Source organism: Podarcis pityusensis, assembly GCF_964106645.2.
Source record: "Podarcis pityusensis genome assembly, chromosome: 1".
Lineage (NCBI taxonomy): Eukaryota > Metazoa > Chordata > Lepidosauria > Squamata > Lacertidae > Podarcis > Podarcis pityusensis.
This window is the reverse complement of record NC_138028.1, coordinates 50,194,961-50,210,909: the sequence shown is the minus strand read 5'-3', so window position 1 is coordinate 50,210,909 and position 15,949 is coordinate 50,194,961. Positions and strand designations below refer to the sequence as shown.

Below are 15,949 nucleotides of genomic sequence, written 5' to 3'. Positions count from 1 at the left end.
CTAATCTTCCTGCACTGTTATCAGATAAAACTTAGATCTTGGCTGAAGAAGTCTGCATGCACATGAAAGCTTATACCCAGAACAAACTTAGTTGGTCTCTAAGGTGCTACTGGACAATTTTTTTTATTTATTTCGACTGCATCAGACCAACAAGGCTACCTACCTGAATTTAGATCTCGGCTGACAGCTAAGCTGCCTGCTGTTTACACACAAAGTTTTTGTGGCTGTACAGGAGGCAGAATGACTTTTTAATCTGGTCATTCATAGCTGCAAGAAACCAGAAAAGTTGATACCTTTATTGTAACTATCAGAGCACATTGGGGGAAGGAAATTTAAATATACTTTATGCTCCTACAGTCAATCCTAGAGAATAATATTGGCTTGTGAGTTTTATCTTGTATTTCAGGTAACATAAAATGGTGAAAAAGAGCATTTCTTGGACGCTTAAATATCAGCTAGTTTTAACACTAGCTAGTTGCAACACTAACTAGTTACAACCAAATGGAGCAATACTCGAGTCTGTCTTGAATGTCAACCACATAATGGGATTCAATGGACCTTTTTGACAATACATATGGCTATCATGAGTAGCAGTATTACTAAATCTTTATATACTACCTGCCTCCTTTGTTTCAGAGGGATCAATAAAAGGTCCAGAGTGGAGTCCAAAGTGACTAGATGTGATGTGATGTCTGATATGGTCCCAAAGACCATCTTCCAAAACACTTAGTGCATTTCTTTGAGTTAAGAACTGGATCATAAATTTTGGAGAAGTGTGAAATCCGAAGGATAATTGTGTTCTGGTCTGTGTATGTCCAGGAGGTGGGAATTGAGTCAGTTCACTTTAAAATGAGGAATGAACAAAATTATCATCCAAGTAGTAGGTGTCAAGTTAACACAATACTTAAACATGAGATTACCCCATGATTGAATTTTGGATTATATAGCTGTTCGTTTAAGAAGATGTGAACTGTGCTTCTTGGCACTGATGCATAAAGAAAAGCCATTTTTGATTACGGAAAATTTCAGTTGTTCTCCTTTGGCTGCATGGTTGTTGTTTTTGGTGCAGTCAGCTCAAAGAATTTGAAGGTCAGATTCTTTACTAACTGTCTTTCAGTATTTGGCAAGATTGTTTTGCTCTATGTATTCTATATTAGAAGCCTGTGGCCAAGGAAGTAGCTGGCTCGTTCAATCAGCATCCATCCTCCTCTGCTTCTTAGCCCTTGTTGGTCCTTTAAGGCCTATCAGGTCACAATGCTGCAGTGACAGTAGAAGCCAAAATTGACACAGCTTCATCTTTATGCAATTGTTAAAAGAATAGCCACTCTGCTAGGACTCTAAAACAAGGATAACCAATGTGACGTCTTCCAGATGTTGAATTAAAACTTCCATCATCCCTGACCATTGACCATGCTGACTGGGTTAATGAGAATTGTAATCCAATGACTTGGGCTAAGGGAGCCAGGGGCATTACTGTATCTTGGCTACTTTTGTTCTGGACTATAGATGTGGCAATTGTCTGACCCCTTTGCTCACTGGCCTACAGTCTCCAGACCTCCAATCTTCTCCTGCCTCTCATATTCTTCCTCCTGCTTCTAGGTTCTTTGAAGAAAAATATGTATTTACTCAGGACAGGCATTCAGGCTTACTTCTGTCATCAGCCAGATTTTCTTGACCAATTTCCCCCCTTCATTCTATTCTACTAGTTCTGTGATGCATGGAGATTCCCCCCCCCCCCCCGTTGAGCTCAGTAAAAGTAGCCTGGTTCACAATAAGAGATAATTAATCTGATTTCTATCCTCCACGGGGAGAGGGGGGAAGCTCTTGTGACTTGCAAGTTGAAGTGCATAGTGGAAATGTCACACTGTCATATGCACCTCCTGATACTGTGAATGTGATGTTTAATTGCCAGCTGAAGGCAGCTATTGTGCCCAAGTGAATCTTGTTTGTAATGTGGGTGGTGCTGAGAGATTTGTGTGTGCATGGTGTGTAGGGGGCGGGGAGATTGCAATTGCTCTATAAATAGTTCCAATGGGCTGTGATCTAGGGACAAGAGACTGAGTTGCTATGGAGACTGATCTGAATCAGATTACCTGAGGCTCCTGTTATCCAGTCTCTGTATGCATGGAATTGAAGGTTGTATGGCCAGGGCACTTGCTGATGAAAACACAGTCATCGTGCTCTGCTCTGAAAGGCAAAAAAACTTTATAAGAAAGCTGAAACCTTGTACTATGTGTGGTAATATTAGACCAAACAATTACTACACCAATGATAACCATACTATGTACAGCGGTGAAGCAAGAATGGTAGCTTTCCTCAGTGTGTGACACTTCTAATTGATTTAGGTATTTGCTCCCCAGCTGAATGGGACACTGCTGTGGGCATCTTGAGGAAGTACCATCCACCTTGGGCCTGCCCATAAAAAGTGAGAGACAAGGGTGATTCCTACTGTTTCCAGGAACTCTCTTTTGTGTATGAGGTGGGAGTTTGTTTGGACACTGCGTCCAAACAGAGGCTGAGAGGGAGGTTGTGTCAGAAGGAAAATGAATTGATATGATTTGTATTAATGTAACATTTTATATATAACTTCCTGTTTTTGTAATTTTTAAAAAAGTTGTCTGTTGTTGCTTCAGTTTTTTGTACACTTCTTAGAGATCTTTTTAATATATTAAGCAGTATAGAAAATGAATTATCATTCAATTATTGCTTATTGACTCTGTCTATGTGAGAGTGTTGTTGAGGAACACAACTGCTTATTTTGCCCTGCACACTGCTGAGCAGTGCTTTTTTTCTATAAAAATAGGTGCCAGTACTCACCTTAAAGTTGTTACAGTAAGTGTCACACTTTTTAACAACAACAAAAAGAGGTGCCTGTACTGCGTACCCTTGAGTACCCTCTGGGGGGAAAAGCTGCTGAGCATCTCTTGTGGAAGAGGCAATGATATGGATTATAGAACTGAATATGGTACATGCTGGAGGGAGAATGTTTCTGTCATCACGTCACTGCTTTTGCAAAGGCAATATATTTTTAACATCACTAGAAATGAAGTTGTAGCATCTGTGCCCTTTCATATCTGGCCTTCTTAACTGTCTTGCACTCTCATGAAATTTCCGAAGGCTTTATTTATTTTTGATGAGCCCTGTTCCCCTTTCCCATTCTGAGTGGGAAGATAACTAGTTATCATTTACATAACTAGAATAAAACTTTCCCCCTTATTTCAGAAAGAATCCAGTACTTAAAATGCAGATCTTAATGCTTGATGTTTTTAACCGTTTGCAGTCATAAGGCTTTTGCCAGACACTTGGGTAGCTTAAAAGATGCTCAGGTTTCTTGTTAGATATTGTGCCTATAGATTATTTTCTAGCCAACCTATTGTGATACGTATTAATATGCTTAAATGTTGACACCAGTACACTTGTCCTTACAGAAGAATATGCAGCATATCTCAACAAGCTGAATCTGTGGCTTAACTCAAATAAAAAACTTGCTAAGTGAATAAAAGTATTTTTACTGCCAGCAATAGCCCTTCTTGGACAGGGATAATTTGGCCATAGTAGTATGTGCTCTGTAACCTCTCTGTTAGATTACTGGAAAATGATGTATGTGGGGCTGCCCCTGAAGATGACGTAGAAGTTGCAACTGGTGCAAAATGTGATAGATAGATAACTGTCAGGAGCACTATACAGGAGCCATATGAAAACAGCATCCTTTTTGCTTTTAAGTCTTTTGAGCAGAGCCAAGTATATTCTTTTTTGCTTGTCTAAGACAAAATGCTTTTTCTTCAACCCTCACTTACCTGCATATCAGGAAAGTTTCGGAATGTGCAAGTTGAAGCCATTGTATAGTAAGTACAGCTAGATCCATTGTGAAATTAAATGTTCCATTAAACATTTTTGCTTGTTTTTTCGCAAGGAAAAATTAATATTCCTGCTTCAGAAGGCAGTGATATTCAAGAAAAACTAGACATTAGATTAATTGCATGATTTCAATAAACATATGTAGTTTTAAATAGGAACTGCAAGGGGGAGTACTGTTGGAATTGTGACTATGGTGCATGGGGAAAGATTAGTCTCCTCCCATGAATGTGAACCTGATTGGTGTCCCCTAGTGGCTATTTAAATTTAAATGGCTAGATATGTTAACTGCAATGACATCATTAATTTCACATCTGGTTTGTCTATCAGATCATGTTCTTTAGTGTAAAAAAGTTGTTATAAGCATGCAAGAGTATTCCTAATTTATTTGTCTGAAATTATGGAGGCTATGAATGAATATATTGTTTTTTGCTGTTTATGAAAGCAACTGAATGCACATAATATAAAATCAGAAGAGTAAGCAGTTGCTTTTTATGTATCAGTGGAAGCTACTGAAATGAGAATGTAGTGAGATGAAAGTGAAAAGATAAATATTCTCCCTGAGTGAAGTAACACTCTCCAGAAATAAATGTTGAATGCCAAATGCTGTTCTGGGTAATGACTTGTACTTTTCTCTGTTCCGTGTTTTTTAATGGTCACTTTTATGTGTTTGTTACTCAATAATAAAAATGATTTTTTTCCTTCTAAAAAATGTGTTTCTGACACCTGCAGTGCTGCAGTATACAGTGGTACCTTGGGTTAAGAACTTAATTCATTCTGGAGGTCTGTTCTTAACCTGAAATTGCTCTTAACCTGAGGTACCAATTTAGCTAATGGGGCCTCCCGCTGCCGCTGCGTTGCCAGAGCACAATTTCTGTTCTCATCCTGAAGCAAAGTTCTTAACCCTAGGTATTATTTCTGGGTTAGCAGAGTCTGTAACCTGAAGCGTCTGTAACCTGAGGTACCACTGTGTCTGTGGATAGAACTGGGGTTCAGGAACTTGCTGCAGTGGACTTGCAGTAAATGAGAGCCTTCTTGAGCTGAAAAGGATTTGCTTATATAAATGGATAATCAGATTAATCAGCCCATATTTGTGTACTACTACTGTATATGTGTTATCTAGGCTTTATAGGGTAAGTGGTTTTAGCTAAGTTTTATGAAAATAGAATTTAACCATGTTTCATCTCATTTGGACTTGGCAAGAGTATCTAAAGTACCTTGCTGATCCAAGGTTCTTCTGATTCCATTTGGTCTTGAGACGCAGACAATCTTCCCTCCTTCCAACTAATAAAGTGCAGTATGATTATGCACTAATAAGCTATGATTATGATTGCTGTGTGGACTGTGATTATTTGAAAATCACACACAATCTGTCCCCAAGACTTGCTAAAGTGTTGCTTTGTAGATGGTATCACAATAGAGATTTACTTTTCTATTTTTGTAGAAAATTTATAATATTTCAGGTGCCCAAGATAAGATTGCTTCCACACCTCAGCCTGTTTTGTTTTTCAGCTGAGGCATTTCGTTTTCACTACTGTATTAGCAAGAAGTGGAATTAAAATGGAGGCTCCACAAGCACTTATAACGTACAATAGCAACAAAAAGATGTCAAATTTTGTCAAAATATATCCTATTACTCTTGTAAAAAACATTTTTTTTCCTCCAGTTGCTGAATAGAGATAGCCTGGCCATGGTTACTCATACACTGGTAACCTCTAAGCTTGACTATTATAAGATGCCCGTGAAGGTGGCCTGAAAATCGCAGGTAGCGCAAAATGCTATAGCAAGAATGCTGGAAGGAGCAAGCATATTATTCATTTCTTGAAACAGCTGCAGCAGTTGCAAATTGTTTCAGGGCCAAATTCAAGGTGCTCACTTTGATATTAAAAGCTCTAAACTTCCTGGCACCCAAATATCTGCAAGAACACCTTCTTCCATATCAATCTGTCCATGCTTTGAGATCAGCATATGATGCCCTGTTGAATGTGGTGTTGGAGCCCAAAGATCGATCTTTTCATTGGTAGCTCTTTGCATGTCAAACTCCCTCTGTACTGAGGTGCATCTGGCTTCATCTCTTCATAGCTTTAGGCGACTGGTTAAGATACACTGTTTTTGGCAGCCTTTAGGGAAGGAGAGAGCCAATTAGATAAAAGGATTACTGCTGCTACTGCTATTAGTAAATGGCTTTGTGAATTGTTATGAATTGTGTATTTTAAGAATTGTGTTGCGTTATCAATTCTATATGTTCTTTTTATCTTATTCAACAATAATTTCACAATCTTTGTCTTGGTTGATTTTGGTTAATACAGTTTAAAAAATTGTCATCAAAGTTGTTATCCTAGCAATGTAGGCAGATATGCTGGGATAGCCCACACTTGAAATTTGCATTGCAAAAAATGGTCTCATGGGGCCTAATATGGACCAGGATAATAGCAGGAAGCAAAGTCTTAAAGCCCTCCCCACCTGCTAAGATCCCAACCCAGGTTAAGTCCCCTCACAGCGGCAATTTGAGGAAAACCCTGTACTCAAGGGTAGAAGTATAGTTAAAGTCACATGTAATTTGTGCTTTAGACCAATTCCTATTTTTAAGGTCCTAATTTGAGCATAGTGAATAATTGGATCTAATTTGTGTAAGAGAAAAGCAGAGTTTCAGATATAACCATCCTCATTAATTGATGATAAACTTTCCCTCCCAGATCCATTTAAACTAGCAACCAGAGTCCCATCCAGAGACAGTGGACTCTGCAAGTTAATTCTAAGTTGTGTGAAGGCAACTGCTACTATGTTAGTAGCACACGGTGCCAGTCACAATGCAATGGAAATTGGGACAGTTGTATGTACATCACTCACGTATTGGTGTCAGTTCACAAAACCCCATTTCCTGTGCAAGCCTTGTCCAGCTGTGGTTCTAGCAAGTGACCCCAAATCTTTTGAAGTGATTTCATGGAGGCTGTCTTATGTGAACAAGACTTCCCTGTTGTTTACCCTTCACAAGTATATTTCATACTAAGACATGGAAGTGTGGATATTTTGCTTGAACAGCCTGTCCTGTGACAAATATGCTGCTTATACTGAAAGTGCTGATCAGAGCATTGTTATTGATGAATGTGAGTCTGACCGTGAATTGAATATCTTCTGTTGTAGGTTGATGTCGCAATTTCCATGAGCATTCTGTTTTCTGAGGCAGCTGTCAGAAACCAGCTGGTCCAATGAGGGAAGAATTTACTGAGATGACATAGTGAAGGAGGAAAGACAATGGTGCAGAAGAAGAGGAGCTGTCCTCGCTTACTCGATTACCTTGTGATTATTGGGGCCAGGTACAGTAGCAACCTAGATGGAATTTACACAGTAATGACCCTTGTCACATATATATTCATAAACTTCTTCAGGCTCATTGTCAACCCTCTGGGTGCAAAAGTGGGTGTGGCCAAAAAGCAAAAGTGGGCGTGACCTTTTTATTTTAAGTAATGAATTTTAGATGGCTTGGGTAGCACAAAAGCCCTTTGGCATCACAGGGGGGTACTTAAGGGAGCAACGAGCAAAAAATTAAAATAATTTTAAAATTACTTTTTAAATGACAGATTGTAAGGGGGGGGGCGGTGTTAGGAAACTACAAAAAAGCCTTGGGTGGCCAGGTGCAGCCCACAGGTTAGCCACCTCATACCTGGAGTTGTGTTTTGGCCAGTGATGCCTAGTGAGGTGGAGTAGCTATGGGAGAGGGCATCCTACAGCTTTACCAGTGAACATCCATTGGAGGCATCTGAGGCAGTGGTGCATTCATGCAGCACTTGGTAGTGGATGGCCACAAGTGCCAGGTGTATGTTTGTGGTTGTGTGTGTGTGTGTGTGTGTGTGTATAGAGAGAGAGAGCGAGAGATAGAAATGCTAATTGAGGAGAGGGAAACAGAACACTGTTGTGCTCATGTTTGAAAACATGTCCACCTGTGTGTACAGACCACACAGATAATAACTGCCACTTTAGAAGATGTTATCATGCTCCTCTGACAATTGCCACTTCTCTCTTTGTGAAGGCAGGGGCCTCCTTTTGTCACTAGTCTCAACGTCCTTTCTTCTTGGTGTCAGCTTTCCCATCCAGCAAGCTGTGCAAGCAGCTACTGCCCTACCTTCACACATTGCTTTTTGATTGGGTTGAGTACCTTGGCCACCCTGTCAGAGCCTCGCCAAGCACAAATTGGCTTTCATTTGTTCTTGATGCAGATCTTACTATTCGTTGCCCTAATTACATTGCAACTCAGAGTCATGGTGCTTGCAGCTCCCACTTACAGAAATAGGCCCTCTCGTATTTCCACTGTTCAAATGTGTAACCAGTATGGCATTTCAGTATCAAGTAATTTTGCATTTGCTTTGCTTGTAGGCAACCAAGCAGTGATAGTGTGGCACAGACACCTGAACTACTGCGCCGCTACCCATTAGAAGATCACACTGATTTTCCACTTCCTCCTGATGTAGTGTTCTTCTGCCAGCCAGAGGGATGTTTAAGTGTGCGACAGAAACGGATGAGCCTGCGAGATGATACTTCTTTTGTCTTTACACTCACTGATAAAGATTCTGGTATCACTCGCTATGGGATATGCGTCAACTTCTACCGTTCTTTCCAAAAGCGTGTGCCCAAGGAGAAGGGAGAAGGCAGTGGCAGACATCGTTCCCAAGATGGGCAAAAAGCACCCAAGTCTGGGGATACATCCACTACCCAAGAAGAGAGGGGTAATGAGAGTTCAGAGAGCGGTGGTTCTCTGCAACCACCAAGCACAGAGTCTGCGCCAGATGTTACTCGATCACCTCGTAGTAAACGTTCTGCAAAAAGCACCCACCGTTCTCGTAACAGCACCCTGACCTCACTTTGCATCATTAGTCACTATCCCTTTTTCTCTACTTTTCGTGAATGTCTGTATACCCTGAAGAAATTGGTGGACTGCTGCAGCGAGAGACTCTTGGGCAAGAAGCTTGGGATCCCTCGAGGCGTGCAGAGGTACATGAAGGGATGCAAACGTCCCTTTTAATACCATATCTAGATGATGCAGTTCATTTTCTGCTGTGGTTTGATGAAGTGTGCTTATTTTCCATGAAAAAGGGAGTAGACACAGAATCAGTGTTTTTTCATAAGGCACATAAGAGGACTTGCAGGCTGTACACAGGCCACAGAGTTAGTGCAAAGGAATAGTCACTGCAGGCATGAATGTATCATACCATGCTGTCCTTTTCCACACACACCCAACCTAGTGGTACTGCTTTCCTTACTTCTGGTAGTGTGCCAAAACTTGACACCCATTGCAGAAGATATGTACTATGTGCTTACATATTTTAGCCAGCCTAGGATGTCATATACCTCTTAGTGGACCAGGTTCCCAGTTTGCATTTGTGTCTTAAGTTGAACCAATAATGTCTGTAATCAGCTCAGTTTTGTAGTTGTTCCCTATGTTCTAGTTACTTTGTGGTTTTGAAAGTGACTACTTCCCCTGCTCTTACATCTGCTTGGTTGGATCAGCTTCAATTGGTTTGGTAGGCTCTGCTGGGAGCATTGTTGCTTTGTCTCATGTTCTGTGCACAAATATATCATGAAAAGAGAACTAGGTACATGTAGTTGTAGCATTCTAATACAAAACTACACAGGAAAGCGAATTTGTGATTCCTTTTTAAAAAAACAATTTCTGTTCTCGGTAACTCTACAGCCCCTCATTTTATGCTGTTAAAACTGCTAGAGCCTTCTAAAAATATACATTATAGATTGACTATATGTGTGATACAGTGGAGGAATTATTTGCTATATAAAACCCTTTAAATATCTTTGGGGACTAGCAACCTGACTGATCTGTCTTGCACAACAGTATAACAATTCCTGGGGTACTTGTTTGGAGTCAAAGAAACATCTGATTTATTTGGAGTTTGATTGCTTTCTTATCTTACTATATAATATAATATAATATGATATAATATAATATAATAAACATGTAAGAATGTAATCATTCTGCAGTTTACTTGGTGGGCAACAGGTGGTTTTATAGTGTGACAAGAAGTGGTGGGTTGGCAGTTCAGGAAAGCTGTGGAGAGACATCCACTGCAGGGTTTGGCAGCCCAAAGCTCTGTAGGGGGGTGGGTGGGCGACTTTGGCAAGCATGGGTAGATGGGATTGTCGAGCAAACTGAGCAGGGCTATAGTCTCTAGTAGTGACATAAGTGCAAAGATAGATCCATACATTGCAAGGAATTTTATACTTCCAACAAGATGCAGTTAAGGCTCTGCCATACTTCTTTTCACCTAGGTCTGCGTTGTACAATAGCTTAAAGGTTTTACTACAGTCAAATGGTATACCTATTTTGTTAACAAAATAAAATAATAGGACATGCGTATACTCCCTAGTCTGACTTCTTATGGAAGAATTCACACAGCCTGAGTATTTTGGCAGGTTTCTCAGTAGAACTACCAAGTATATGTGTTTGGGGTTAATCTTGTTGCTTTTACACAGGGACACAATATGGCGGATTTTCACAGGTTCACTTCTAGTGGAGGAGAAATCCAGTGCATTGCTACATGATTTGCGTGAAATTGAGGCGTGGATTTACCGGCTGCTTCGCTCACCTGTGCCTGTTGCTGGCCAGAAGCGCGTGGACGTGGAAGTCTTACCCCATGAATTGCAGCCAGCCTTGACATTTGCCCTTCCTGACCCATCCCGCTTCTCTCTGGTGGATTTCCCCCTGCACCTGCCCTTGGAGCTCTTAGGTGTGGATGCATGTTTGCAGGTGCTATCCTGCATTCTTCTGGAACATAAGGTGAGAGGGACATGTGTCAGTATACTTGTAGACATTTCAGACGGAGAGGCTGCAATGTCTATTCTTCAACATTTCAACAGAAACTTAGCAAAGACCATATGAAAGGACAAATGTATGTTTTTATCACAATGTTCAATTTCCTATTAACAGAAGCAATAACGATTCTGAGGCTTCTGCATAAAATAGTATTTGATTAGGGAAAACTTTTTCCAGTATTAGAATACATATCATATGAAGGCCCATTGGAAGAAGCCTAAGAGCTTATTATCATGAGATAATAATTGTGTGGATGTATTGACAAGAGTTTCCTTGGTTGCAGGTGGTGTTGCAGTCCCGGGACTATAATGCGCTCTCTATGTCTGTCATGGCATTTGTGGCTATGATCTACCCACTGGAGTACATGTTCCCAGTGATTCCACTCCTTCCTACCTGTATGGCTTCTGCAGAGCAGGTATGCAATCGTTTCAGTGACGGATGTACTGCTGTGACACTGCTGAAACCTTTTATCAGGAGAACAGTCAAATTCTTGCTGGGTTTTGTCCTGTCTAAATTAAAATGCATATTTTTCAATGTGCCTGGCAACTACTGAGATGCTCCTACAAATCACAGTGAAGTTTAATGATAGGAATAGAAATGGCAGACAGTGTAGAAAAGAGCAAACTTTATTTTGAGATGTTCCATATTATATCTGTTGTTGTATGGTATATTTTTTTCCAAAGCTGTTGATGCCATATAGGCAATTTGGTCCACAGTTACTTTAGAAGATTGAAGGGTCATGTTACTCCTGCAGGAAACCTGTGATTCAAGAAGTGTAGTGCCTGTAAGAGCCAATAATTGTAAAACAGGGAAAACAATTTCCAACAACACTACTTGCTGCTGCTAAAGCTTTAGGCTTATTCTTTTATCGCCTTTTACAAGAATGTAGAATGTTTGCAAAGGACATATTTCTTAGCAAGGCCTATTTTGTCAAATACTTTCTTTTGCTGCTCTCCACAAAACTTCTTATTTCCCCTGCAGTTTTTTTTTGTGCTGTTCCAAACACAGTATCATTTTGATTGCCATTTTTACCATAGGCTGCCTTTTCAAGCACCAGTTTTCTTCCATTTATAATCTGGTCCTTTGATGAAAAGCTCATTTTCTACCTGTTCAAGGAGGCCTTCCCAAATTTAGATGTTTTCTCAGCTTCTGCTGTCCTCAGTGTTTGATAAATTCTTTTAAAAAATACTTATTTGTGTGAATATATGGCTCTTACATGCACAGTGGTCTCCAATCCAGATTACTATTCAGATATGCACCTGTTTTATCTCAGTAATGCTACAGCATCTATTGTTTTCACAGTAATTTACTGAGCCCAAAGTTTAATGAATTCTTGTAGCAACATTTGCTTATGCTTTTAAGTGTCGTCATCTCTCCAGTAGTTTGCTTTTAGTGCTTCTGGGTGGATTGTTAGCAGAAAAGCTGTAAGGATTCAGATTTTTTCCTTATTAATATTTTCTGCCTGCTACAGCTGCTTCTGGCCCCAACACCCTATATCATTGGAGTCCCAGCCAGCTTCTTTCTTTACAAACTAGACTTTAAAATGCCAGATGATGTATGGCTAGTTGATCTGGATACTAATAAGGTAGGTAACTCCTATTCATAGAACAGCATTTATATATAATTCCTCTTGATGGGGACTGTGTGGGTGTTATGATTTTATTTCCTAATCCCACCTCCTTCTCTTAATTAACACAAAATAGATGTTGCCTTGTTTGTTTATGTGTTAAAGGGTTATAACAGCTATTCGTTTGTTAAATTGCAGATTTGCTTGAAGTTGTTTTGTAATAACCTACAGAAATGGTTCTGGTTAGGCTTTTAAGTGACTGTCCTTTGTAACTGTTTGATTACTGATTTGTAATATATTTTATATTGTGTTATGTAGGCTACATTGGAAATGCAAGATCCTAAAAGACAGCTTGAAAACACGTTTATAATTTAGCAAATACACATTTTGGATAGCCACACCCATAGAGCCTTTGTTAAATGTTTCTTGATGTGCAAAACAAATCACAATATGTTTATTGGTTTAATATATTTATAGGCCTTTTATGTTAAAACAATATTTAAAAGAACAATTTAAAATTATAATTAAATGGTGACTGCTTCTGACACTTAAAAAAATTATTCCATTGAAAGGGCAAGGAAATGTTTTCTAAAACAATTGTTACCAAGGAGCAAAGTGACATAATTAGGTCACATTTTAATTTGTTGACAGATTAGAAAACCAAATCATCTGCTTGACAGTTCTGAATTCATCTTAGAGCACAGCCAATAATGCATAAGCAATAGGAGAAATTAGATCCACTTCAAGGTTCCTGCCCCTATTTCTGTCTTGTTTCCAAGAAGTCATAAAAGACTGTCCACTCCAAGAGTTTTTGTAAACGCAATTTTATCTATAAATTTTTATTCCAGGTGATTGTTCCTACAAATGCTGAGTCATTACCTGTTTTGCCGGAACCAGAATCTTTAGAATTGAAAAAGCACTTAAAGCAGGTATGTAAGGATTCTAGTGAATGTGGCTGGGAGAATTCCCACTACTAGTATATTAGATAACTAAGGATGCTGTGACAGTTTGCAGCATCATAATGGGACAACTTATTACTAAAGTTCAGACTCAAAGTGGACTCTCTAATGTAAATATGACTATTTCAACTTCTATGAAGAAACATTTCTAAATTAGGAGAAATGTGGTTAAAGAGAGTTATTTCAGGTAGCTGATAGTGGGTACATTAGTGATACTTCATTCAATGCAGGAACTTATGCTGTCCAAAATGGGGCTTCTGTAGCTCTGTGCCATGAATAAAAAAATATCTTTGCAATGGCTCCTTTGGAACACAGTCAGTCTTGGTTAGAGGATGACTAGGGAAAGCCGGTGTGTGTTTAGATACAGATTCTGTCCAATTATACTATTGCACAAAGGTCCAATAAGTATCCTTTCCCTTGAGGAGACACTTTGACCCCCCCCCCCAGTTCTTTCTCTGTTAAGTGACACAAAGTAGAAGTTGTAGTCTTGTTTTCAAAGCACATTGTAAATTTCCCCTAATAACAAAAAATTGCCTCCCTATATTCTTTTAGGTTCACTTATTTTTTCATTTGACTTGGCTTGTGAAACTGCAGATTTACATTTTCAGCTGTTTTTCTTGAACAATAATCTTCTCGTGGCATGCTATTTACAATTTGATCCAAAGCCTTTCTTACTTTTCTGTCCTCTGTTTCTGTTTCCACTTTAGAGAAGCTTACGTAAAAATGCCTAGGAGCCTCTAGAGATAAAAAAAGTAAGAAAGGCTTTGGATCAGATTTGTAAATAGCTAATAGCCTTAACCAGTGCTTTTTTTTTCTAAAAAAATGTTTAGGGGTGCTCTCATTTTCCTACTTATATTGAAATTCTGCCCCTCAATGAGGCCAAACTTAGATTCACAAAATGAAAGCAAGCCTCAGGCCTCTCCTCTGGTGTGTCTTTCAGGCGGAAAACTGAAGGTTCTGCTTCTGTTGTAGATCCACCAGAGTTTAGTGGATCCAGAGTTTAGTCCAATCCCTAAACTATGGTTCATTGTAACTACAATTAATTGAAACAAGCCAGCTTCCTAAACCGGTATGAATTTGGCTTGTTTCAGCTGATCATAGTTAAAATGAGCCACACATTCTCCAGGTTTGAATGGCACAGTAAGCCGCAATTAATCTAACATGGAAATGAAAGCTTCTGAACTCCTTGAAGCCCTGACAGAAGGAAAAGGGGGAACATGTGAGTCTAACACTGAACTATGATTTAGTATTACATCCAAACCAGGTCACTTCGTTATGTTTTGCGATCCTGGGTGAGATTCAACTAATTGGTTCTGTCAGCAGAAGCCCTGTGCAAGGACCTCTGCTTGCACAACAAGGCTTCCCCCAGTTGGCTCTGAGGGATTGGGAGACCCCCCTCCCCGGAAAAAAAACCACCAGTGTGTTTTCATATGAGCATTTTGGTGTGGTCATGAAACATTGAAATCAGCAGGTGTTATTACTGTGTATTGTTAACTCATTTTCATGTATTTGAAGCTGTGGTAGGCTATGGTTTATCTCATCCTTAATCAATCCCCATTTAAAACCTGCATTACTGTAAGATAATCATACATATCAGAGCTTCATGGCATATTGTGCACTACATAAAATGCTTCATCATTACATTTAAAATGGTCATCTAAACCAGTACTTAATATCTACACACAAATCTGCTTCCCGCATGATACACCCTTTAGAATCTCTGGGCTTTCAGTTGTCTTGCCTTCCCTTTTCTTAATCATCATTTTCTCCATTTTCATATTGCTGCCTATGAGGCCCATATTTGTTCTCTTTCTCTAATCCTGTGAAGCTATTTATTGGTTTTAGTCAGATTGAATGAGTCTGTCAAAATAGGTTTTATGATTTTATTTCTGTTCTTTCCCCCACACCTCCTTGCATGCTGCATGCAGTATTTAAAGGTAAAGTGTTAAGAGTAGCAGTACAAAAGCTGCTGTTTCTGGCTCCCATAGAAGAGCAGAACTATACATTTAACCGTCTGTGATTTCCTATGTAACCTGTTGCAGTGAACAGCCATTGACCCTTACAGTAGAATCCCCAGCCGCTCGTTCAGAATCTGTTTGCTTTTCTCTCTCCACAGTTTAGGGGCTATTCAGCAAAACTCCCACACATTTGAGTAGCGTGAAGTGAATGAACAAAAGAATAATAACCATTCCTTTCATTCTATGATGCATGACACAAAACCTTACTATCCACAGGGTAAAGCAAAGGAAATGTGGGTGACATCGTGAAGGTGACTGCCTTGTGACAAAACATAGTTATGGTAGTGGGAAATATTGGCGCAACAGTATTATGCATGCATAAATACTTAACAAATATATACGGGCTTATTGTTGCCCTTTCAGATCAGTGTCATTATAAATATTTATATTGAAAACAGCTGGCTAGTAGTCCGTTTAAAAAAAGTGTATGCAAGCAGATGTGTGGGGTGAAAGCAGTCTGGCCTTGCTCAGGAACTGTGACTGTTTATGATCCCTTTTTATTTCCTTTCTCATCTGTGGTATTAGTAGTAATAGTTTTTTCTCCATCTGTCTCTCTGTGATCATGTGTTCGTCTTGCCTCTGATTGTCCGCTGGTGTTGTCATGTGATCTTCCATCTTGCCTCCAGTGTCTGGTTAGCATGACTGCAATCACTCAGAAACAGCTGCTCACGCCTGACAAAAAGGTGTCTTTATTTTACTCTTTTCTGCCTCAAGTTTCCATTGGATT

At 39.5% G+C, this 15,949-nt stretch overlaps 1 protein-coding gene across 38 annotated transcripts in view; it reads left to right on the top strand.

The window, feature by feature from the left end:
- The window catches only part of MADD (MAP kinase activating death domain), an 80,082-nt gene that overhangs the window by 9,651 nt on the left and 54,482 nt on the right, over window positions 1-15,949 (top strand). For 23 of the 38 annotated variants that reach the window (XM_081020367.1, XM_081020366.1, XM_081020360.1 and 20 more), the window contains exons 2-8: window positions 7,000-7,172; window positions 8,230-8,844; window positions 10,339-10,642; window positions 10,962-11,093; window positions 12,150-12,263; window positions 13,094-13,174; window positions 15,849-15,905. In XM_081020367.1, coding sequence (XP_080876493.1) covers window positions 7,111-7,172; window positions 8,230-8,844; window positions 10,339-10,642; window positions 10,962-11,093; window positions 12,150-12,263; window positions 13,094-13,174; window positions 15,849-15,905 — 1,365 coding nt within the window. In that variant the 5' untranslated portion in view covers window positions 7,000-7,110. The remainder of the gene's footprint in view (window positions 1-6,999; window positions 7,173-8,229; window positions 8,845-10,338; window positions 10,643-10,961; window positions 11,094-12,149; window positions 12,264-13,093; window positions 13,175-15,848; window positions 15,906-15,949) is intronic. The other 15 variants (XM_081020382.1, XM_081020381.1, XM_081020380.1 and 12 more) reach the window with 1 other exon arrangement.